Source organism: Balaenoptera borealis (genome assembly GCF_965194805.1).
Source record: "Balaenoptera borealis genome assembly, chromosome: 2".
NCBI lineage: Eukaryota > Metazoa > Chordata > Mammalia > Artiodactyla > Balaenopteridae > Balaenoptera > Balaenoptera borealis.
In genome coordinates, this window is record NC_138867.1 from 31,683,604 (window position 1) to 31,707,691 (window position 24,088).

The 24,088-nt window shown below is 34.7% G+C and overlaps 1 protein-coding gene across 7 annotated transcripts in view; it reads right to left on the reverse strand.

The window, feature by feature from the left end:
- Positions 1–24,088, reverse strand: part of LMBRD2 (LMBR1 domain containing 2) — a 56,580-nt gene that overhangs the window by 21,598 nt on the left and 10,894 nt on the right. For all 7 annotated transcript variants that reach the window (XM_082382296.1, XM_082382291.1, XM_082382294.1 and 4 more), the window contains 11 exons: positions 23,404–23,499; positions 20,346–20,513; positions 19,212–19,422; positions 13,002–13,076; positions 10,674–10,787; positions 10,126–10,309; positions 6,844–7,025; positions 6,166–6,299; positions 4,663–4,768; positions 3,907–4,004; positions 920–1,023 (listed from right to left, as the gene is read on the reverse strand). In XM_082382296.1, coding sequence (XP_082238422.1) covers positions 920–1,023; positions 3,907–4,004; positions 4,663–4,768; positions 6,166–6,299; positions 6,844–7,025; positions 10,126–10,309; positions 10,674–10,787; positions 13,002–13,076; positions 19,212–19,422; positions 20,346–20,513; positions 23,404–23,499 — 1,472 coding nt within the window. The remainder of the gene's footprint in view (positions 1–919; positions 1,024–3,906; positions 4,005–4,662; positions 4,769–6,165; positions 6,300–6,843; positions 7,026–10,125; positions 10,310–10,673; positions 10,788–13,001; positions 13,077–19,211; positions 19,423–20,345; positions 20,514–23,403; positions 23,500–24,088) is intronic.

Sequence of the window (24,088 nt, forward strand, 5' to 3'; positions counted from 1 at the left end):
TTGTCTTCTAAATTAAGTTCATACTTCTTTCTGCATAAGAGTCTTTTCCATTACTCTCTTCTGGCTATATACTCAGTGGTTTTTTTCCATAAGATATGCCCTTCACACTCATTCTGGCTGTCCTAGATTCCTTCAGACTTATCAGTCTTACTCTTGAAAATCTTACCCAGGACTGGATATAATACTCCAGATGAAGTCTAATTAATGCAAAAAGCAGCAGAACTATTACATTAACTAGATACCACCTTCCTATGAGAGCATGTGAAGGCTATGCTGGCTTATTTTAGAGCCACAATACATTTTGGCTTACATTTAAATAAGATCACACAAAAACCCCAGACCCAAGTAGGGAGAATGTCTAAGAACCAATGTCCCAAAACTCAAGTTTTGTTTTCCTTTTTCCCCCTATTCTACCATCACTTGAACATCAGGAAATTTGATACACTCAGTTTTGAGATTAGATTCTAACAGAGTGCCATGTATTCTAACAGGTTGTTAATGATTACCACATTCTAAAAACCAGCCTTGGCCTGAATGATTTCCTATGCAGCATTAAACTAATGATGATTCTTTACCTTTTTTTTATGATGATTCTTTAAATTAATGAGTTTTCTAATTGTATTTAACTTGGCAAATCTATTTCAAAGCAAACAGGAAAATGACTCCAACACCAAACAAGGGCGTTCTTTAGTTGTAGACATATTAATTATTAAATCCTCTGCAGAATTTCTTAAAGACAGATGAAACAATCATTTATGTTTTCGAATTATTTTTGCTATGAAAGCTTTCTGTAGAATTTTAGCTAAAACATATTAATTTGTAATTTCTTTAGATTAAAAATTTCAAATCATACAAACATTAATTTTGTATTCTCAGTCTTAGCGCTTTCCCTTCATTTATTTTAAAAGACAAATCTTACCTCGTCTGATTAATTCTTTTCCTTCATCAACTAAGTCTGATGTCATATCATTATCTCCCATGAACTGCTGGAAACCAAGTAGATTCAAACAACGAGTTCCCAAGCTAATAAAAGTCGATTTTCAAAAAGATAAGCATTATTTCACACTGTAAATGTTTAGATAAATTAATTGTTCTTTAGTATTTGCACCCCACAGAAGCCTATGGTTTATTACTAGCTATTATGTCAAGTTACCTAGAGCTACATTTGTCTTTCTTTAAGAAGTACTTATTTCCCTTTCTAAGAAGCTTATATGCCCAGTACTCCACTAACTAGGGTATGCACCAAAGCCATATTTCTTACAGACACAAATTAAGTTAGGCCTTTGGCGTACCTTCAGAAGATTATTATAGCAGGATGCTAAACAATGGCTATAATACAAAAGCAATTTATTCTTTTCTTATATTCAAACAGCAATTTTAATACTGAAAATACACATACACAACTAGTATTTACAAGTGCAGAATATTCTGGCTTAGAAGTCTTAGTTATGCAAATTGATTTTCATATTTTATTTTTTTTTATCCTGAGAACTAGTCAATTCTATTTAAATAGGTGTTACTATAAACTCAGAATTCATTACTATAGCTTATCTGGGGGTTATCATTTTATATCTTATTTACTATTTACTTTAAACCTCACTGTTGTACAGGACAGAAATACTCTGAAAATATGGCACGCAAGGAAGGAAGGATTAATATTTGTTAAACTCCTATTATGCATCAGACAATTTACAGATACTCTTATTTAATTCTTACTATAATTCTAAGAGATAATAACACTTTACAGATAAGGAAACAGAGGTACAAGGGGTTAAAAACCTTGCTAAAGATCAATTAATAAATTTTAGACCTGAGGATTTAAATCTAAGACAAAACAAAGACCAAGCTCTTTTTATTACCTTAGTTCTCAAACTTTTTCATTGATGTACATTTTTTTTTTCTTTTGAGGTAGAGAAGAATAACTTTATTGCTTTGCCAGGCAAAGGGGGCCACAGCAGACTAATGCCCTCAACACCATACATGGAGCAAGGCGGGGAGAGAGGAAGAAGGAGAAAGGGAGAAGAAGTATGTGTGTGTGTGTATGTTAGGAGGAAGAGAAAACAGCGGAGCAATTTAAAAAAAGTGAAGATCTCCCATTTTACATTAGTGATGTGTAAAAATCTGGCTAATTCATAAATTATCTGCCTGTTTTAATATATAAGGAATGCTCTGTATGACTTAACAGTAAATAAAACTGGGGTTTCAGGTGATGGTCATGCTAATTCCGTGACGTTAAATATTCCCTTACCATCTTCATATTCTTGTGGGAATACTATACTCCAGGATGAGATCATTGTCTCTGGGAAGGTCTTAGCTTTGTCTAAAGTGTCAGGAAACAGCTTTACATTCTCTAGGCAGTTAAGTCTGAATATTAGCTCTGGGTATGGCTGTGTGCTAGTAATATGGGAATTAGACTAATTATGGCAGCATTTCAAAAGAAAATTGACCTATAAAGTCAAGTTACCATTGAAATGTCAGCAAGGCATTGTTTCATATACTACTATAATAGAGTATTTTTATAATTCGAAAATTGAGGAATATGACCATTTTTTCTCTTAAAGACAAACAGGCACTCAAAATTTATCTTAATTAACTCTAAAACAACACTTTTAAGGAATTATTTTTAAGTTCAACAATTTACCTTTTAGACATAATTCCTTACATTTGTTTAAGATTTTATAGTTGGCAAGACACTATCCCACCCATCTACTCCTCGATCAGTATAACAATCTAATAAGATAAGAAGAGATGCTAATCTTACCAACATAACTACTAACATGAGAAGATATGATTTATATATATATCACAAGCTCTTAATGTTCCATTTGTAGTTTATAAACTGTTAAAATGAATAAGCATATAATAAAAATTTAATTTTGGATATCCAAAGGATGACTGGTCTCTTCCTTTAATACATCATTTTCACAGTATAAACCTCTGTCTTTTCTACCTTATGGAAAAAAATTGAAAATATTAGATTTTTTTATCAGTTCAAATTAACCGTTTTATTTTAAATTATAATCCTTTAGTTCCTTTACTTATGAGAAGGTAAAATATATATGTTTTACAAAATTCAATAGAGAATTTATTTCAAACAAAACTTGTCTGTTTACTCAATATCCTAGTGTTAGAATATCAGTACAATAATGTACATTATTTGCAATAACTATATAATGGTACTGAAAGATTTAAATGAAAAGTGGTTGGATGAAACTTATTATCAATAAAAATTTTTTTTAAGTGGCATTTTTGGTGTGTCATGGAACACTTAAGCAGTGAAGAGGGTAGGCAGAGTACAGGATGTGGGCACCTAACACGTGGAAGTAGGGAAGACAGGGGGCTAGAAGCCAAGTACACCTGTCTTTTAACTCCTTTTGAGTCTGATCTCTGCCAAGGTTCTACCACTTTTTCTGATCCTATAAAAAGAGCAGCCCAAGTACTTTCCTGCCTTACACGTGCTGTCTGATTTCAACTGTTCCTCACCTGACCCTTTGTTCTGGCTATGATCTGAAACATTTAGAAACCCAAAAATGATTGTGGGGAAAGCCCTAAGACTAATATATGTTACTGGATAGAAGCTGGGTATGGGGGTGCTTTATAAGCTACACTGGCTGCCAGTATCACAGGCCAGGACTCAGAGTTAACATTCTGTAATTAATCCTATCACTCTGTAGACTAAATATGTGTAACAGAATAACTCTCTCTCTTTTCTTGAAAATATCTTTGGAGGGAGAACCTGACCCAGTCACTCAAGCGACCCCTTTTAACTATGCCCAGCACCCCCAAAGCCACAATAAAACAAACAACCAGAACCCAATCAGTGAATATTTAAAAGAGCTTTAAGGAGAAAAGTTATCCAGATCAGGCTAAGCGTATATGGAAAATAAGCAATGTTAAGTTTCTTACCTAAAATAAGTAGCAATGCAGAGAATTACCACCAACATAGGATAATATATATAGAACCCATCTGCAATAAAGGATAAAACTTTCATGGAACCCATAATCTGAGGAGCAAGAAAAAATTAAATCAGTACAGTTCTATATCTTTCATTCTTTTTCATCATTAGAAAATTCACCCATAATCATTTATATCAATTAATTTGGAGTTTTCGGAAAAGTAGAAATGAAGCACTAAATAGACTGATTTTTAAGTTCTCATCACAAGAGGAAAGAAATTGTAACTGTGAGGTGATGAATGTTAACTAAACTTATTGTGATAATTATTTCACAATATATACATACACCAATTATGTTGTACACCATAAACTAATACAATGTTATATGTCTATTATATCATAATTTGCTTATTTATTAAGATTTTTCTCCCCAAATATTAATATTTTATAAATACTACTGAAAATCATCAAATACATTAAGACCATAAACATAAAGGTTAATATTATTATAGGTCAGGTCTACTGATACTGCTCATCTGGACAACTTATATGAACCAAAAAATAATTTTTTATAAGAGAAAGCAATATCACTTTTATTCAGTCATTAGTAATTACATATACAATCTGTAAAAGAAAGTTTTAGTAATTTTTAAAAAGATCCTAATAATGCAACAGAACTTTTCCGCCAGCAGTAAAAAGAAATTTCACAATAATAGCACCCTATATAGATAATGAATCTAAAGAACTCTTTGTTGACAATACTTACAGATGTATAAGCAGTTGGCTGTGTATTCTGGTGAGAGATGGATGAATCCATATGGGTCAAACCCAAGAAATTAAGACATAAAGGAGGAGTCAAACGGCAAAATAACCTGCAGTAAGCATTAACGAACACAATATATAAAAAATAAAGCAGCAAGATACATTATATATTATGTTGAAATACATTAAGAATATTTCAGATCACTGTAGCTATTATTCTCATCATTTGTATTTTTAATTCTTAATACAAACTGCCCTTACTTTTGAGACATTCTGAAAATCCTATTAATCACATCTTCCTTAAAAACATCAACAGCTACAAGGCAAAACTCCAGCCTCAGGATATCTCCTTCGGTGGTGTATGCCACTGCTTTATCCCAAGAATTTGCAGAGTGCCTCTGTATGTGCCTCTTCCACGTCTGCCATCTGTGTAATCTAAATCTGTCTCAATAGCATGACGAGGACAGTAACATCCTCAAGGTGAACTGTACTCAGTACGTAGAAGATTTGAAGTTTTATCAAAGTATGTCAACTCTGACAACTACAGGTACAAATAATTGTTGGAGCTCAGTTTTGACCAGATAAAAAGAGAACCTTACAGAACTACAGAGTTGGAGGGTAGGAAGAGACAAAAATAAAGAGAGGGTGTGAATACAAAGAGGTAATATGAGGAGTTCTTTTGTGGTGACAGAATAGTTCTGTATCTTGATTGTGGTGGTGGTTATGGGAATCTACACACATACACACGAATAAAGGACAAAAAATACTGAAAATTAATAAGGTCTGTGGTCTAGTTAACAGTAGTGTGTCTGTGTTTGTGCAACAGCAATATAAAATGTCTCCACTGGGGGAAGCTGGGTGAAGGTTACTAGGGTTACTATGGGTTTCATGGAACCCTTTGTATTATATTTGCAACTTCGAGTCTATAATTATTTGGGAAAAAAAGGTAAAAAAAAAAAAAAAAAGTCTTAGAGATGCCTCAGATATTGATTCCTCTTGAAGTTCCCAAAGTCCAGCCCTAAAAATCTAATATAACTAATTTAACAATGCAGACAAATAGTAGATTGTGCAACCTAGCCCAAGCTGGAAACATCTCTAAACTTCTACTAAATCTCTTAGCAAAAATTATTCTTTTGGTGTTCTTGGTCCTCCACAATTCAGTTTGAGGCCACTGAACCTCAGAACACTTTCTAGGTCTGACTTAGTCTCTAAACTCTCAAATGTTCGTATTATTACTAACCTATTTATTGACCCTCTAATTGGTAAATCCACGCTCACTATGTCTTTCTCTTCCTTCCTAATCTAGCATACCCATTTTAACCCTAAGCTTCAAGCAGGATTTAGCTAGCAATCAACAAGCACCTAATTAATACTTAAACCTAATCAATTAGCTCATAGAAATACGGGTGTTAGTGAAAGACCCATAAACAAAAAGAAATAAAAGAGAGATCCATAAGAATACATGTAATGGAGACATTTCCCTTGTTTCTACACACAATCTACTTACATGCCACTGAAAAGAAGGCTGTAAGCATCAGTCTGGTGATGTGAAGCCAGGTAATAATAGTTAAATACACGAATCCTGAACACAGTAGAATAAACACAGATACTGAGGAAGAAGATGGAGAGGAAGCAAGCAATCTAAAAAAAACAAAGAACCCAGTTTCAGACTAACAGACTTCAATATTTATATACTATCACAAGCATTATCTTTTAATTCCAGCTAACATTTATTGACATTCTAAAATTTATACACAGTAACAGTATAAATTTTTAACCACCTAAGAAAATGAAATTATGAAAAAAATCTACATCTTAATCAGTCCCACATCCTATCCATAAGTTTCAAAGCTACCTCCTGAAGTGAGCCTGTTCTCCCATTCCCTTGGCAACTCTTCACATGAAGACTATAAGTTATGTAGCTTCACTGGCATAAAGAGGATCAAAGCATTCTCATAAAAGTACTTTGCACTACTTTACATCTTTTCATCTCTCCTCAAATAGTTCTTAGTTTTTATATTCTGGGTAAAATGATGAAGCTCATTTTTGGAAGTCTGAATAATAACACTGTGGGAAACTTCACTGTTTTCATTATTACTAGAAGAAATGTATGGAGAAAAGATACAACAGTTAAGGATTATACTATGGCTGACATTTATTTACCACCGATATAAAATAAACTGACCTCGATATAAATATAATTGTATGTTTTTTCGGCCAGCTGTATGAAGACTGCAAAGAGGGATAAGACAGGTGTAGTGCTAAAGAATGTGCACTCTGACCACACAACAATCACGGAGAAGATGGACAACACCACAGCAAGTACCCTATAAAACCACGGTCGCAAAAGACATTCCCAGTACCACTCTGGAAGATAAAAGAAAAAAATGATTAGGAAAACCATAAAGGAGTAACAGCGTATTTACAGTGTTTCAAAATACCTCCAATACAAGATACGTAATTGCAAAGAGAAAAACAGTGGCAGAACCAGGCACACACCATCCTAAGCAAATGATCACCAGTAATGGGACTAACTGATATTATGTGCCTCTGATAAGACCACATCACTGCTGAGGTATTCCTGCCAAAAATGCAGAACCTGCATCTGATTATGAGAAAACATCAAACTCAAATTCAGGGGCATTCAATAAAAAACTGAACTGTACTCTCCAAAACATCAATGTCATAAAATAATAACAGAGATGCAGAAATTGTTCCAGATTAAAGGATACTAAGGAGACATGACAACTAAATGCAATGCACGATCTGGGATTTTTTTACAAAGAATATTATTGAGACAATTAGCAAAATCTGAACAAGGTCTGTAGATAACTGTACTGTATCAATGTTAATTTCTTTATTTCGATCACATTGTACTTGGTTATGTACAAAAACGTCTTTATTCTTAGAAAATACACACTGAAACACTGAGAGGTAAAGAGGTTATCATGTCTGGATTTAACTTTGAAAAGATAAAGGAAAAATATGTATATAGAGAGAAAAAGATAAAGCAAATGAATAAGGTATAATGTTAACATTTAAAGAATCTGGGTGAAGGGCATATGGGAATTCTTTGTATTATTCTGGCAACTTTTTGTTAAGTCTGACTTTAGGCAAAAAAAAAAAAAAAGTTAAAGAAAAAAAAAGAAGAAAGCTCACAAAATTGAAAAGGTTATACTTCATTTCATTCATTGAAGAGTTGAGCTCCTGGCTCACTCTAAATCTTTTCAACTCTACTCACAGGGTAGTTCCTGGTGATTTCAATATCCACACAGGTGATCCTCCTTTCAACATCCTGGTCTTTCACTTCCTCGACCTACTCTCCTCCAATGAGTCTGTCCTCCAACTTACCTCAACTACTCATCCTTTAAATCTTTTATTACCGATAACTCCAACCCTTATAATCTCATTAAAGAATAGGATCCCTGTCCCCAAGCAACACCTTCATCTAGTATTCCAGCTCCACTGACTGACTTCCCCCTGACCAACAGTCCATTTATTCTACTACCTTTTTCTTGCCACTTAACCTGATGTCCTTATTACTTTCTTTACCCAGCTCAGATTCCATAGTCTTTGAGGATAATCACTCTCCAATATCCCAATTCCTGTGGCCTCTCTTGCTTCCCTGTACTTGCTAAGCTAAAGCACGCTGTGGTTAGATTCAACTCCTTGGCTACCCTGAGCCTGCACCCATGGAACTGCACATTGCAAGAGTAAGAGACACAACTCTTCTGACTCGTCTCACTTTAAATTCTTAATCAATAGCTTCAAGTGGCCCCTGAGCACTGCTTGGCTAGTGTACTGTAATTCACCAATCTTCTCCCATGCCTACTCTCCCTAAGCAACTATTTTGCACCTTCTTTCCTCGAATCTCCAAAATCTTTTGCCCTATAATTACTCTCAGCATTTCACTGAGAAAACAGAAGCTGGAAGAACAGAACCTCCCCAAGGGCCCGCCACTATATCTTTTCACACCTGCTCAAGTATATTTGTGCTTTACCTCCTAAACTAAGGCCTTTCTCACAGTATTCACTATTTCTCATTTCATCTCGCCTGTAAATGTACATTCTCTTCTGTCTCAACATATTTCCTCGAAGGTGTCATTTGCAAATTACATGCAATAATTTCTCCTGACCCTACCACCCTCCTTCAGCTACTCCCTCTTTATTCCCTTTTATAAGGAAAACATTTTGAGATTTTTTTCTATTGTGTCTCTAACTGCTTTCCCTCTTTTTTCTTTCAAATTTCGATCAGGCTTTTTTATCCTTCCCCCCCACTTCATTTCTCTGAAATCCCATTGTCAAGTCTTAATATTCCTAATAATCTACCTATCTGAAACATTTGAAAAGGTACTTTATACACCCTTTTTCTCAGAACATTTCACTGTCCTGGTTTTCCTCCTATCTCACCGGCCATTCTTTTTCTAGTCTTTTCTGCTGGTTCCTCCGCATCAACCTGATGTCTAAATTGGCAGTACCTCAGGCTTGGTGCTCAGATTTTCTCTCTTCTCTATCCCATCACTTCTTCACTGACTTTATCCTAACCCATGGCCCACCTATACATTAATGACACCCTAATTTATATTTGCAGAGCAGACTTCTTCCCTGAACTCCAATATCTATAGCCAACTACCTACTCAGCATTCTGTTCATACCTTTATGTATATATTGCCTGTTTTTCTCACTCTGCAAGGGCAGGAATTTTTGTCTTTTTTGTTCACTGATATATACCAAGCACCCAACAATTCATAGCATATATAGGCTCAAATATTTGTTGAATGAATGAAAACAAGTATCATATCATTCCTTTATTTAATTAAAAAAAAGATCTTCATTGAGACATTTGTTATGGCCATTATGTTTTCATACTCAAGACCAAACATGTAAAAGAAAATCAAGTGAACTTAACAGTTTATTTGAATAAATAAGGTAAACAGAAGTTCTAATACTGTGACACTTTGGTATATTCATTCAGTTCTGCATACTAAATTTGATAACATTTGAAGAAAGTGTCATAAATAATCATAAAGGAGAATAAAATAATTATGACTATTGAATGTAGGTTTTGTATATAGACTAATAAATGTAAGTAATCAAAGAGGACATCTTAAGGGAACATTTTAGTAGTATGTCAAGACTAAAGAAGAGATCCACGTTTGTGATATAAAACTGCTTAAAATTCTAATTGTTTTAAGTATATATTATGTATACAAAATATGCTTGATGTACTGCATATATTTTGCATAGAATTTTGGTTATCTGTGAAGAAAGAGTGGAAGCTAATAGTTTATATGTTATATGACAAGTAAAATAGTTTTTTGGGGGGAGGTTTATCAAATACATAGTATTACCATATGGTATAAGTCAAATAACACAATTATAATTCAACTCTGCATTGGTGAAAATATACACTTTCCGTCAGAAAAATTATCAGCATTAAACTTTGAAATGTACATCAAATTACATACCAACTGTAGGATTATAAAAATATTGAATAAATCTATTTTCTGGCTCCGGCGATTGAAAGGTATGAACAAACTGACAAGTAGCACTAGTTTCATTTTTTGCTACATCTTCTAGATAAAATGCTTGTTCCAAAAGAATCTGCCATTGTACTTGAGTTCGACGGTGTCTCTGAACTGAATAAATCACCTGACAAAGAGAGCAAGGGTATACCTGTCAGTGTTCTGATCCAACAGTGATTCAACTCCCCACTTAGGAGCATGTTTGGTTGTCACAACAATAGGAAAGGGCTCGTGGCATTTACTGAGTGGAGTCAAGGATGTTAATATTATATAATACATATAACACTTATGCTTAGTGAATAGTTCTCCCTCCCCAAATGCCAACAGTAACCATGTCGAGAAAAACGAAGTTAAAACACTTCAAAGAATAATGATAAGGACAGGATCAAAGGAAGTTTCTGATACACATTCACTCAAACTTCCTTTTTTGTGGGCAGTAATTACAAATCTAACTAAAATCATCAGAAGGTAAAAAGGCTATATAAAGTTACCTGTTTATGTAGTTTTACCAGACTCTTTTCACTTGGATAGGTATTATGTTTTTCATCAAAATCTTCATAATCATCCATGTTCCTACCCATTTTTTCCTGATACTCTAAAGGGCACTAAAAGGAATGAGTAGATTTTTAGAGATTTTATTTGCAAAAAAGATAAAAATTTTATTTTTATTAAAAATCTTTCATTCTTGAGCATATCTAATTTTCTTGCAAACATCTTCCAGATTTGAAGTCGTCTATCCCACTATTAGTCATTTATTACCTCTATGAACTTGGGCAAGTTGGTTAACCTCCCTGAATAGATCTCAAAAGGTAGCAAATATAAGAGAAATGATTAGAGAATTGATTCTCATGTTAACCAAAAGGAGCACTAGCTAATAATTAGTATAATAGATTTAAAATATAGGAAAAGAACTGGACAGCCATATGCAAAAAAAGGAAACTAGACCACTATTGCATACCATACATAACAATCAACTCAAAATGGATTAAAGACTTGACTGTAAGACCTGAAACCATAAAAATCCCAGAAGAAAATATAGGCAGGATGCTCTCTGACATTGGTCTTAGCAATATCTTTCTAGATATGTCTCCTCAGGCAAGGGAAGCAAAAGCAAAAATAGACAAATGTGATTATATCAAACTAAAAAGCTTCTGCACAGCAAAGGAAACCATCAGTAAAATGAAAAGACAACCTACCAAATGAGAGAATATATTTACAAATGATATATCCAATAGGAGATTAACATCCAAAATATATGAAGAACTCATACAACTCAACAATGAACAAACAACCTGATTGAAAAATGGGCAGGGGAGCCGAATAGATATTTTCCGAAGAAGACATACAGGTGGCCAACAAGTGCATGAAAAGATGTTCAACATCACTAATTATTCGAGAAATGCAAATCAAAACCACAATGAGATTATCACCTCATACCTGTCAGAATGGCTATTATCAAAACGACAAGAAATAACAAGTGTTGGTGAAGATGTGGAGAACACAGAACCCTCATACACTATTGGTGGGAATGTAAATTGGTGCAGCCGCTATGGAAAACAGTATGGAGAGTCCTCAAAAAATTAAGACTATGACTACCGTATGATCTAGCTATCCTGCCTCTGGGAATTTATCCAAAGAATATGAAAATACTAATCCTAAAGGATATCTGCACCCCCATGTTCACTGCAGCATTATTTACAATAGCCAAGATAAAGAAACAATCTAAGTGCCCGTCAATGAATGAATGGATAAAGAAGATGTGGTACACACACATACAGGGGAATACTACTCAGCCATTAAATAAAAGATAAAATCTTGCCATCTGTAACAACATGGATGGACCTTAAGGGTATTATGCTAAGTGAAATAAGTCAGATAAAGACAAATACCATATGATTCAACTCATATGGGGAATATAAAAAGCTGATAAACAAACAGAAAGAAAATAAATGAATAAACCAAACCAAATAAAAAACAAACATGTAGATACAGAGAACAGAGTAGTAGTGGGGGATAGGGTGAAATGGGTAAAGGGGATCCACTGTATGGTGACTGATGGAAAATAAATTTTTGGTGGTAAGGATGGTATAGGGTATCTAGAAGTAGAAATATAATGTTGTACACACAAAACTCATATAATGTTATAAATCAATGTTACCGCAATAAAAAAATAAAGGCTTACATACAAGTCTTTAAAAATAAAGTAAACTAAATACAAGAAAAGGAATAGTTCATTGGCTCTGTGGTTGCAGAGAAGACAATTGGGGAACTCATTTCTGGAATAATCATTTTTGGAAGTATATGAATACCTCTAATTCAATACTAATGCATCAAAACCTTAATTGTATGGTTTCTTATTAAATATCTGTATTAAATATCTCATAATATCATTCATTTTATGAAATATATTATAAAATACCATGTACAAAGCTGATTAAAAGTGATTATTGAGGACCTAATTTATTTTCTTATAGGAAATATGTTTTAGTGACCACATTTAATGACACTTTTACAACCTATAAAGGTCCATCTCCATCACTGTGTCACGGCAATAATTTTACATTATTTAACATAACCTCTATAGCCACATTTCAATGGAAAACACTGCTAAAAAATAACGTTAAACCTATAGTAACAAAAGAACAAATTCTATGTACAAATTACTAGGAGTTTATGGTTAATATTGTCATGAAAATGGAAAGGAGTTGGAAGACTTCAATCATAGGCTGTTTGCATACTTTTCTGATGCTTTTATTATAATATTATATTATATAAATTTACATTTCAAAAGAAAATAGATGAGAATATTATTTAATTACCTTTTTAAGTATTGTGTCAACACATTTTCTCAGTGGGTGGTTATACTTGATGCTCTCATTCACTTTACGAACTTCCTATGAAAACAGTAAGAGAAATAAAAATATTTCCATTTCTGTAGATTAGATGTTTCCAATCAGGATGCTCTAGGTACTATATATATTCTCACAACTTTAGTTCCAACCCAAATTACTCAGCATATAATAAAGTTCTATTCTCTGAATAAAAACTCTTAAGAACACAAATAAAAACACAAAATTATAGAACAGCTATACCTATACCCTCACACTTTTTATAACTTTCTAGATTTACTGCCTTACCATTTGTTTACTTGGTACACAAAGATGAATAAACATTATAAAAAGTCATGAAGGATCAGGCAAACTGCGATTCTAAAAGAACAGGACTACGTTTCTCCATCTTGCTCCTCGAGCTCAATTATCTCATTATCTAAAATACAGCAGAGAAACCAGAGGAAGCAGAACAGGCTAAAAATGTCACAAAGCACCTGCTCCTTTCCAATGAGCGAGTACTTTACAGCAGTCACAACTGATTCATTCCACATTTTTAAAATTAAGAGTTCACTATGTGCCAGCACTGTGCTAGATGTAAGGTCACCACAATCCATACTGGAGGGTGGAGTGGGAAGACATTGTGTTATAAGTCTTTCACTAAGATTGCAGTGCGGTGATGAGATAATTAAATCAACAATTCAGTGCATATGAAAGAAATAAAGGGGTTAGAGAAGGGAATCTTTAGACTCAGTAGTTCTAAAAGAATCACAATATTCTATAATATTAATGAAATTTTTGAGAAGTTGGAACCACTGTTCTAGGAAGAAGAAACAGCATGTTCAAAGGCTGGGAGGCAAGAGTGAACCAACCAGGATATTAAAAATAACATGCTGATTATAGGGTAGAGGATGGCCTTAAGAGATGTAAAACTGGGGGGCAGGGAAACCATAGGGCATATAGAAAAAGTTGTGAAAAAATATAACGCATATGGAAAAAAAATCACTATCCTTAATATATGGAGAGCTCTTAAAAATCAAAAGAAAAATGGGAAGATACAGAAGAAATGCAATTGGCCAATAAATATCTGAAAAGATGTTCAATCCCACTAAAAAAACTACAACTTTTAAAAATGAGGACAGTTTTCTTGTAAAATTATAAAAAATTGCTCTTATGTAATGAGGTAAGATTGCGGGAGAAAAGGCTTCCCCATACACAGTAAAATGTGATATAACCTATTTGGAAGATAATTTAGCAATATCCATCAAAATTTAAAATATGCAGACCCCATGAATAATCTGTACCAACAGACATTGCTCCTGTCAAAGAGCTTAGTTTAGTGAAGAAAACAGACATTATTCAAATAGAAATGGTGTGAAAACTGCTGTATAATCTAGTGTGAACTGATTATTTAAACTGAGATAAAAAGCTAAACTGAGGTTAGGAGTCAGCCGACCAAAGGGAGGAGCAAGAATATTCCAGACAGAGAGACAGCATATACCAAGGCCTCCAAGCAGAAGTGAACAAGGAGTTTTAGGAAAAGAAACTCCAGTGACTAACGGGAAAGGAGAGCAAGGGTCTGCGCTGTGCTTGATCAGGCTGTAGGGTAAGAGCAAAGTATTCCAGAAGGCCTTAATAACATTTCATTTTGAGGTCAATGAGTAAGGCCTAAAAATGGAATAAAAGGACTTGGGTTTTTAAAAGGTGCTTGAAGCATCACTACATTACACTCTTCCACTTCTAAGCTACCTTAAAGTTTTGTTGACTAGTTAGCATAACTTTGAATATAAACTATACAGTCTGATTATATATTATATATGAAAATCATATTTTTCCTCTAAATTCTTTAGCATATTAAACGAAAGCAAGTACTGAAACATTGATATTTGCTATATCTTATAAATTTAAGTTTCCTTCAAGGTTCATAATTTTTATAAAGTGTAGAAAGTATTTGAAATAATAGCTTATTTTCTTCATATCAAATAACATAATTTTGAACTCTGTCATTATTGTGCCCAATCAATTCTTTACCAGACAAAATATATCAAGTCAGACTAAAAGGCAATTTTCAGTGGAATAAGTAGCTATTTGTCCCTCTCCAAATCCTCTACCTCGAAAAATGACAGCAGGTAGAGGTGACCTCTGGTCATCTAGCAAAAATTCTTTTTGAATGGTTTGACATGGCTTATAAGTTTTATTAATGCTTCAAAGAAAAGTAACAGACACACAGATGTATACATTCACTCCACAGAAAACATATAATAAAACACTAAACTGGTTTTTATAAAACTGCATTTGGAAGATTTTATGGATAGATGAAAAATATAATTAGTAATTACCAGAAAAAAAAAAGGTGATTGTGATCTCTTAAAAGACGTATTCAAAACCAGTGTATTTTAAAAGTTTTCTCTCAAACTAAGTTATCAGTATTCTTGTTCATGCTTTATTCTGCCCACCTCCATCAGATTGATTATCCTAAACCACATACAGGATTATGTCTCTTCCCTGCATGCAAGGTGTCAATGATTCCTCACTGCTTTCAAAATACACTCTGAACTTTTGAGTCCGACATTCAAGGCCCTGCTATCTGGCTATCTATCTTTCAAACCTTATAAACTTTATCTTTTAGCTTATGCATAATTAATTTGGTTTTAAAACCTCCTGATACCTGACCAGAATGCTGTCAGCTATGAAAATTCTACCCATTCTTCAAGGCCCAGGTCATATTTCACTTCCTCCATTTCACCTCTTCCTCTAAGCGAAACTTCTCTACACTAGAGCATGTATCATTTACAGCATGTATGCATTTATCATATGCTGTGAGGGACTGTACAATTTTCTATTCTAGACAGTTAGTATCCTAATGGCCAGTTCCACATAGTGCTTAACATGGCAGGAAGACACTAGGTATTTAAAAAATGATGAAAAAAATTTCTCCACAAGTTTATAAATTTTCAGACATTCAGAAAAACAGGAAGGATCCCAAATTCCCTTTAAACATATGGACAAAGAAATTCATACCTGCTAAATCATGCATTTTTTGAGGGGGCACAAAAGGTCGAGAGTTCTCTTGCTATGTATGTGGACTTGCTGCTATTTTCAAAAGATCCATTAAGAAAAGAGTGGTTTCTTACCATATAAAATTGGATCAAATTAACATTTTGTACACCTTAAATTTACACAATGTTTTACATCAGATATATTCAATAAAAAGAGTGGTTTCTTATTTACATGGAAAAATTTCTCTTATCTAAAATTTTTTAAATCCCTCACACCTTAAACCTACACTAAAATAGCAAAGAAGGTATCAACTCCAATCCTTAATTTTCTACATCCTATTTCTAAGTAGAGGGCTCCTATTTAACAACAACAACAACAAAATCTATCTTTATTCAGACACTGAAGATTCCTCCTAGCAGAATCCAGATCTAAAATAATAAACTGCATTTAATTTATACTTGGTCAAGGAATTTTGAATGAACTGGTGAAATCCATATTCCTTAAATCTGAAACAACTGAATTTAATACCAACTTTTGAGGGGAACATTATCAAATTTAAATGATCTCCTTTTAATTATTTTATTACAAATATAAATTTTCAAATATTTTTTTCAAAATTTAAATTTTCAAATATAAAAAATACCAAATATAAATTAACTTCTCTTGAAAAATGTAATAATATCCATCACATGCCTAAGGAAATGTAATAGAGTATTATTTATAGGAGATTTATTCCTATATTTTGAATCAATGTCTTCTGCTACAGTTCTTAACATTTTATAAATAAATGCTGAGAAGTCAACATAAAAATTTTCAACCACAATTAAAGAATCAGTATTCATTCTTTTGTTCATTTATTCATTCACTTAAAAATGGCTGCTGAGTATCTAAGAATCTGGAGGACCAAAGAAGTTGTTACGGGTTGAACTGTGTTCCCCCAAAAATCATATATTGATGTCTCAAGCCCCAGTATCTCAGAATGTAATCTTATCTGGGAATAGGGTTGTTGCAGATATAATTGGTTAAATTATGATAAGGTCATACTGGAATGGGGTGGGCCCATAATCTGTCTGGTGTCCTTATAAAAAGAGGAAATTTGGACACAGGCACACAGGGAGAATATCATGCAAATATGAAGACAGAGATCTATAATACAAGCCAAGGAACACCAAAGACTGTCAGTTAACTACCAGAAGATAGAAGAGAGGTATGGTACAAATTTCCCTATAGCCCTCTAAAGGAACCAACCCTGCTGACACCTCGATCTTGGATTTTCAGCCCCCAGAGCTCTGAAACAACAGATTTCTGTTGTTTAAACCACCTAGCTCATGGTACTTTGTTATGGCAGCCCCAGGAAACTAACACAGAAGACTCCGCTGAAGAATTCTCACTTGAGTTGAGACCTGAAAATGAAGTAGGAATTAGCTAAAGAGACTGGAGAAATGAGCATTCCAAAAGTTTGGGAATAGCATACTCAAAGACAGAATAGAGTGCCAAAGAATGTAACGGTTAAGAGCAGGGGTCGGCAAACCAGATCCAATCAGGCCCAACATCTGTTCTTGTTTGAACACATCCATTGCTCATTCATTGATATACTGTCTACGGCTGCTTTCATGCTACAGTGATGGAGTAGTTGCAACAGAGACCATATGGCACAGAAAGCCCAAAATATTTACTATCTGGCCCTTTACAGAAAGTTTGCCGATCCCTGTTAAAGCATGAACTAGAGTCACACAGTGGCTCTATCACTCAGTAGCCATGTGAACATGGGAAACTCACCCTCTCTGTGTCTCATTTTCATTTATAAAACAAGGGTAAAAAAATCTCCCTTATAAGGTTGTTTTGAGAATTAAATGTATTAATATATATAAAGTGCTTAGAAAGTCATAGGCAAATATGTGACTCTATATACTTGTTTGCCTACATACTTGTTTGCTATTATCATCACCATTTTTAAGTTAGAGGAACCAAAGTTGACCAGCATGGGGAAGACAGAGAGATAAGAGAGAGCTAGATGTGGGCCAAATCATGTTTTGGTAGGCCACATTACAGCATTTTGGTTTACTCTAAAGTGAACGAAAGCCTTCAACATAAGGTTTTAAGCTGAAGAATAACATTATTGGAATAGCATATTTGCCCAGAAGAGCAAAATTTGAGGTGACTACAATCTTTTTTAAAATCAACAACGAAATTATTAAACAGCAAAATTTTATAATTTGTTGTATTTTTTGTGTGTATATTATTGAAATTTATACTTTCAACAACTTTGTGAAGTTGGTTCAAGTCATATGAATTTTACAAGTGAGTAAAATGAAGTGCCTTATTAAGAATACAGACAGGAAACAAAACTTAGGGACACAAATTCCCATGTATATTGGTCTCTGAAGAGGTTTCCATACTTGGTGGGATTACTTTGGGTCAAACTTTCAGGAAGATGCATCCTTTAATTTCTATTTTCACTTCTACTATGTCACAGTAACAATATAACTTACCATCTAATCTGGGAAACTTTTGAGTCTTAACTTTTAACTATTAAAAGTTAACCCACGGGACTTACCTGGTGGTCCAGTGCTAAAGAATCCGCCTTGCAATGCAGGGGGCATGGGTTTGATCCCTGGTCAGGGAACTAAGATCCCACCTGCTGCGGGGCAACTAAGCCCGCGCACCACAACTACTGAGCTCGTGTGCCTCAACTAGAGCCCCCATGCCACAAACTACAGAGTCCACGTGCCACAACTACAGAGCCCACGCGCCCTGGAGCCTGCACACCACAACGAGAGAGAGCAAACCCACACGTCACAACTAGAGAAGCCCGTGCACCACAACAAAGAGTCCGCGCAGCGCAACGAAAGATCCTGCATGCGTCAACGAAGATCCCGTGTGTCGCAACTAAGACCTGGCGCGGCCAAAACAATAAAATAAAAATAAAAGTTACCCCAAGACAACAAGCGTTAACCCTGCACTGCTGAATATATTCTCCCTGCATCTTTTTCGGTTAGAAGATGGAGATGATATATCATGAAGCTGAACTGCCAATAAGAAGTCATTCGAATGATGAGACATCCTTAAAAACTGTACATCACCAAATTTTTATTTTAAAGCCCATCAGTGTGCCAACAACAACAACAAAACCAACAGTATGTCCAAAAGGAGATACACACAACTTGATGACTGTTGACTCTACGGTTTAAACTTGCTTACCTCCATGACATCTTCTAAAGTCTCTTCCGCATCTGCTTTCTCCGTCATCAATTTGGCTGCCTTAAAATAAGTTTTCATAAGTAGATAACCTCTTTTTGCTCCATTCCAGTATGACCGAGGGATTTCTACCAAGCCATACCCCAACAACAACACCAGAAGAAAAAGACCCCATGTATTTGCAGCAGCTATCCCAATTGTCTGAAGCTGGTTCCTAAGGAAGAAAACATAAGCAGATAGCTGTGACAGGTAAATTTTTGCAACAAAAATGTCAAATGGAACTAACTAGTGTTAAATGGTTTTTCGGAAAACAACTGCCCTACAAGATGGCTCCAATTTTATATGAAAAAATTCGACCTTCAAATCCTCAGCTACTCTTTTAGTAACAGCAGATAACGTGTTTTAATGAAAAGTTAGAGTGTGACTGCAGAAACAGACTTTAACACAGGAAACACGGCTTCTATTATAGTTAAAATTAGAATCTAGGAAAATTCATGGCAAAAATTATCCTGAAGAAAATATATTTTTCATTAGGTGCTTTCATATTTAATATTAACCAAGAGAAGCTTGAAAAAAATTTTAAGCCTGAAAAAATTTTAACTTGTTTTAAGGCAGATGCACGCAAACCTCAAGAATGCAACAGTAAGGATTATCATCGCTACTCCATTCCTAAACTTCTCAGCTCTGACTCTTCACGTATATTATAATAGACCACAAGTATAATACAGATTTCAATTTTATTGCAATGATAAATCCAAAGTTAAAGAGAAATATGCCCTCAAATTATAGTCAGAACAAAAGAAAAGTATTCACAAGTCCCAATGAGAAAGAAATCTAGGTATTTAGTCATACACAGAATTGGAAAGTCTATCAAAAAATCATGGGAGTTAATACTTTTAACATATAGCTGTTAGACAAAGCATCAGTCCCTTGTCTAACATATATGTTCAAAGATGTTATTCCATATTTTCCTTCTTATTAATATATATTATTATGATATTCTTTTGGGGGACTCTATAAAACATATAATGGTAGGTTTCTCAAGGAAGTGTTTGTTTACCTGCATATGAGATAAAAATTAATTTTAAAAAATGCAAATGTACACAGAAACAATGTTAAGAACATGGTTTTTCTTACCATTCTAAGTGCAAGTGTGGGTTTACAGCTACATAAATTAAAAACGCTCCAAAAATCAGCAAGTAGGTGCCATAATAGATTGCATTCTCAATCAGTGCAGTTTTGATCTTTCCAGTAATAGAAAACCCTCCCGATCTTGCATATGACTGCATAAAAGGTAACAGAATCCTGGATGATTAGAAAAAATATGATTAAAAAACACTTGACATGTCTGTATAATCTCAAAATACTGAAAATATGTGAATCTCAATTTTAATGTGTGGTTCTTTTCATGAATAAATATGATTTTGAGTAATAATTAATACTGAACCAAACTATAATAGATAGCTGAATATTTTTCTAATATTAAATTTTGGGGAGAGCAAAGCACATCCCTGGGAGCAAAAGGAGGCCACAATGACCAACAGAGAGTACAACAGTGTGGGTGACTTACAATGAATCTAAAAAAAGGCCTTTAATGCTTTTATGAATAATTTAGATTGCATCCAAAGAATAATGAGGAATCATTTTCTTTAACAGAAAGGAGACATGATCAAATTTTAGTTTTCTAAGCACTGATAAAGCTTCAACATGGAGAATGTACTTAAATGGAACCAAACTGGAACTATTTAGAGAGGGTAAGGGGTGGTGCTGTGGTAAGAAGCAGGAGAGAAGGGTGGCTGTCAGTACACTGATGTTGAAGTAGCTAGGACACATCCCAAAGAAGATGCACAGGAAGTAGCTTTTAGAGTCATCACCATATCTATGGTACTGAAACAACATCAGTAGATGAGATCTGGAAGGGTGAGTATATAGAATGAATGAGGGGCTTCCCTGGTGGTGCAGTGGTTAAGAATCTGCTTGCCAATGCAGGGGACACAGGTTCAAGCCCTGGTCTGGAAAGATCCCACATGCACGGAGCAACTAAGCCCATGCGCCAAAACTACTGAGCCTGCACTCTAGAGCCCACGAGCCACAACTACTGAAGCCCTCGCGCCTAGAGCCCGTGCTCCGCAACGAGAAGCCACCATAATGAGAAGCCTGCGCACTGCAATGAAGAGTAGCCCCCACTCACTGCAACTAGAGAAAGCCCGCATGCAGCAATGAAGACCCAACGCAGCCAAAAATAAAATAAATTAAAAATAAACAAATTAAAAAAAACAAAAACTGATTTAGAATGAATGAGAAGGAAAGATCTGAGACGGAACCTTGAGAAATATCAACTTTTAAAGGAAAGGCCGACAAACAGGAGAGACCAGCAAAGGAAACTGAGAGAGCAGTCGAGAGTTACAGAAGAAAACTAAGGAGTATATGGAGCAGAAACCAGGAGAAGAAAGTAGTTGAAAGTGGAGAGAGAAAACAATAGAATCAAATGCTGCCAAGAGGTCAAGTAAATTAAGAGCCTGTATGTGTGAGTGGAGAAGGGAGGGTAGAAAATACGGCTCAATGGGTTGAGGAAAGGGTAAGCAGGGAGCAAATGGAGACACTGAGGCAGACAATTCAAGAAGTTTGGCTGGGTAGGATAAACTATGGTATATTCACAAAATGGAATCTTTTACAGAAATGAAAAAGAAAAGAATACTGAAACATACAACATAGAAGAATCTTCCAAATATGTGAGCAAAAAGAGAGAGGCAAAAAAGTACATACTGTATAACTCCATATTTATAAAGTTGAAAAGCAGGCAAAACTAATCTATGGTGATCAAAGTCAGAATGATGGTTACCTTTGGGGAGCATAATGACTGGGAGAGAAGTATGAGGGAAGCTTCTGGGGATATTGTTCATGTTCTATATCATGATCTGAGTGCTGATTACATGGGTGTATTCACTTTGAAAAAAGTCAAACTAAACAAAATCTGTGCAATTTACTGTACTAATTCATACCCAAAAAAGTGTCTCTTAAAAAATTCAGCTGTGATGAGTAGATCATTGAGGGGGAAGATAGAAAGCTGGAAAGGGTTCTGATTTGAAACAGTTTTGTTTTGGTTTTAAGGATGAGAGAATTGTACATGCTTGGTTGAAATTGGAAGCTAGAAGTATAAGTAACGAGAGCTGAAGGGGATGGGTCCATATTTCAGGAGGAGGGACTCTTCCATTCTTGGAGGGAAGGAAAGAAAGGATGGGTAGGTAGGTAGGTTTGTTGGTGAGAAGCTGAAAAGAGCTGCCATCTGATGACTTCTTTTTTCACTGGGAGGCAGGAAGTCAAGTCATCTGCAAGGAGAGAAGGCGATTGTTTCTAGGATGTAAGAGAGAGAGAGTCACAAAGGGAAGAGCTGAGGTTTGTAGTGATTGGAAAGATTTGTTGTGGAGAATGAAGAGCAAGCAGACAAGAGAAACAAAAGATGAAAAGTCTGGCAGTGTTGAGGGCCTAGTCAAGTTCAGTGAACATGCTACAGGGGCACTATACTCTGCTATGTGATTTTTCTCTTGCAATGTTCACCACCTCCAGTTTTAGAGCTTAGTTACCCGCATAATATCTAAAATGCTCAGTAGGCAGTGGAAAAAGTATGAGTCTGGAGCACAGCAGAAAGACAAAGCTATATCAGGTAGAAAGAAGGATTTGGAATGCATCACAGGTTAATGAAACCATGGCTATAATTAAAGTTATTCAGGGAGAGTCAGATAACAAGATGACCAAAGATGGGACCCTAGGGAACACCAACATTTAGGAAATGCGCCACAGAAATGGAGCCCATAAAGGAAATTCAGAAGGTTGGGAGAAGCACATAGAAAGAAAACCAGGGGGTAATGATGACCTTAGCAAGAGACCAGTTTCATATAACAATGGGACTTGAAGAAAACTGAATTGAAGAACGTCCAGAGAGAAGGCAATAACTTAAAGGGAATGGTGACGTGGAGAATTTTTTGTTTCTGTTCTCTATTTCTTGTTTGTTTTTTTCTTTTCATTCCTTTTAAGATGTGAGAGACCCAAATGAGCAGAAAGAGACAGGTTACAGATTTAAGGGAAAAAATAATGACACTTGAATAAATTTAAAATATGAAAGTTCACTGGAAAAATAATCACTTCTAAAAATTTAGCCAAAATATCAAAAATTTTATCCTTCACTACCACTTACCATGTTAAAAATTGTGATGTCCAATATACTACCCTCCAGAAAATTGGCATGATTCCATCAGGAATATAACTCCATGGCTTGAAACACGGATGTGGGCTATTCAATAACAATTTAAAGCCAATTAATCATAAATGATTACTTACATGAATTGCACAATTAATTTGTACGTGGCAAAGTTCACTTACATTCAGATTTTAAATTATTGATTCTAATTTGTAAAATTTCATAGGAAACTTAAAATTCAAAGCTCACTGTCGGAAAAACATACAAAAAGGGAATAAAACTGTTTTAAAGAGGAATGCGTTTAAATTTTCAACTTTCAGTGTTTTTTTTAGTCATAGAGTAAAAAGAGGATAGAATGTTCTAATAGACTAATAAAGTGACAGTCTTTAAAAGCAAATGCATCATGAAATCAAATCTCTGATTTAGTTACCTTTAGGGTTGATGATTACCTTTAAAATACACACTCACCCCATTTGTGGGGCTGGTTATGGCAGGAAGGAGAGAAAGACGTTAGGTGATTAATTCCTAGAAACTGGAACCCTAACTCATCAGTCATATAGCATATCTCTTATGGAGATAGATGCCAGCATCTATACATAATTCTGTTTGAAGTTTCTGAATATATGTGTATCTGCCCATAGATTCTTCCAGTAATAGTCAGCCTGCCTAGACTGTAAGGTTA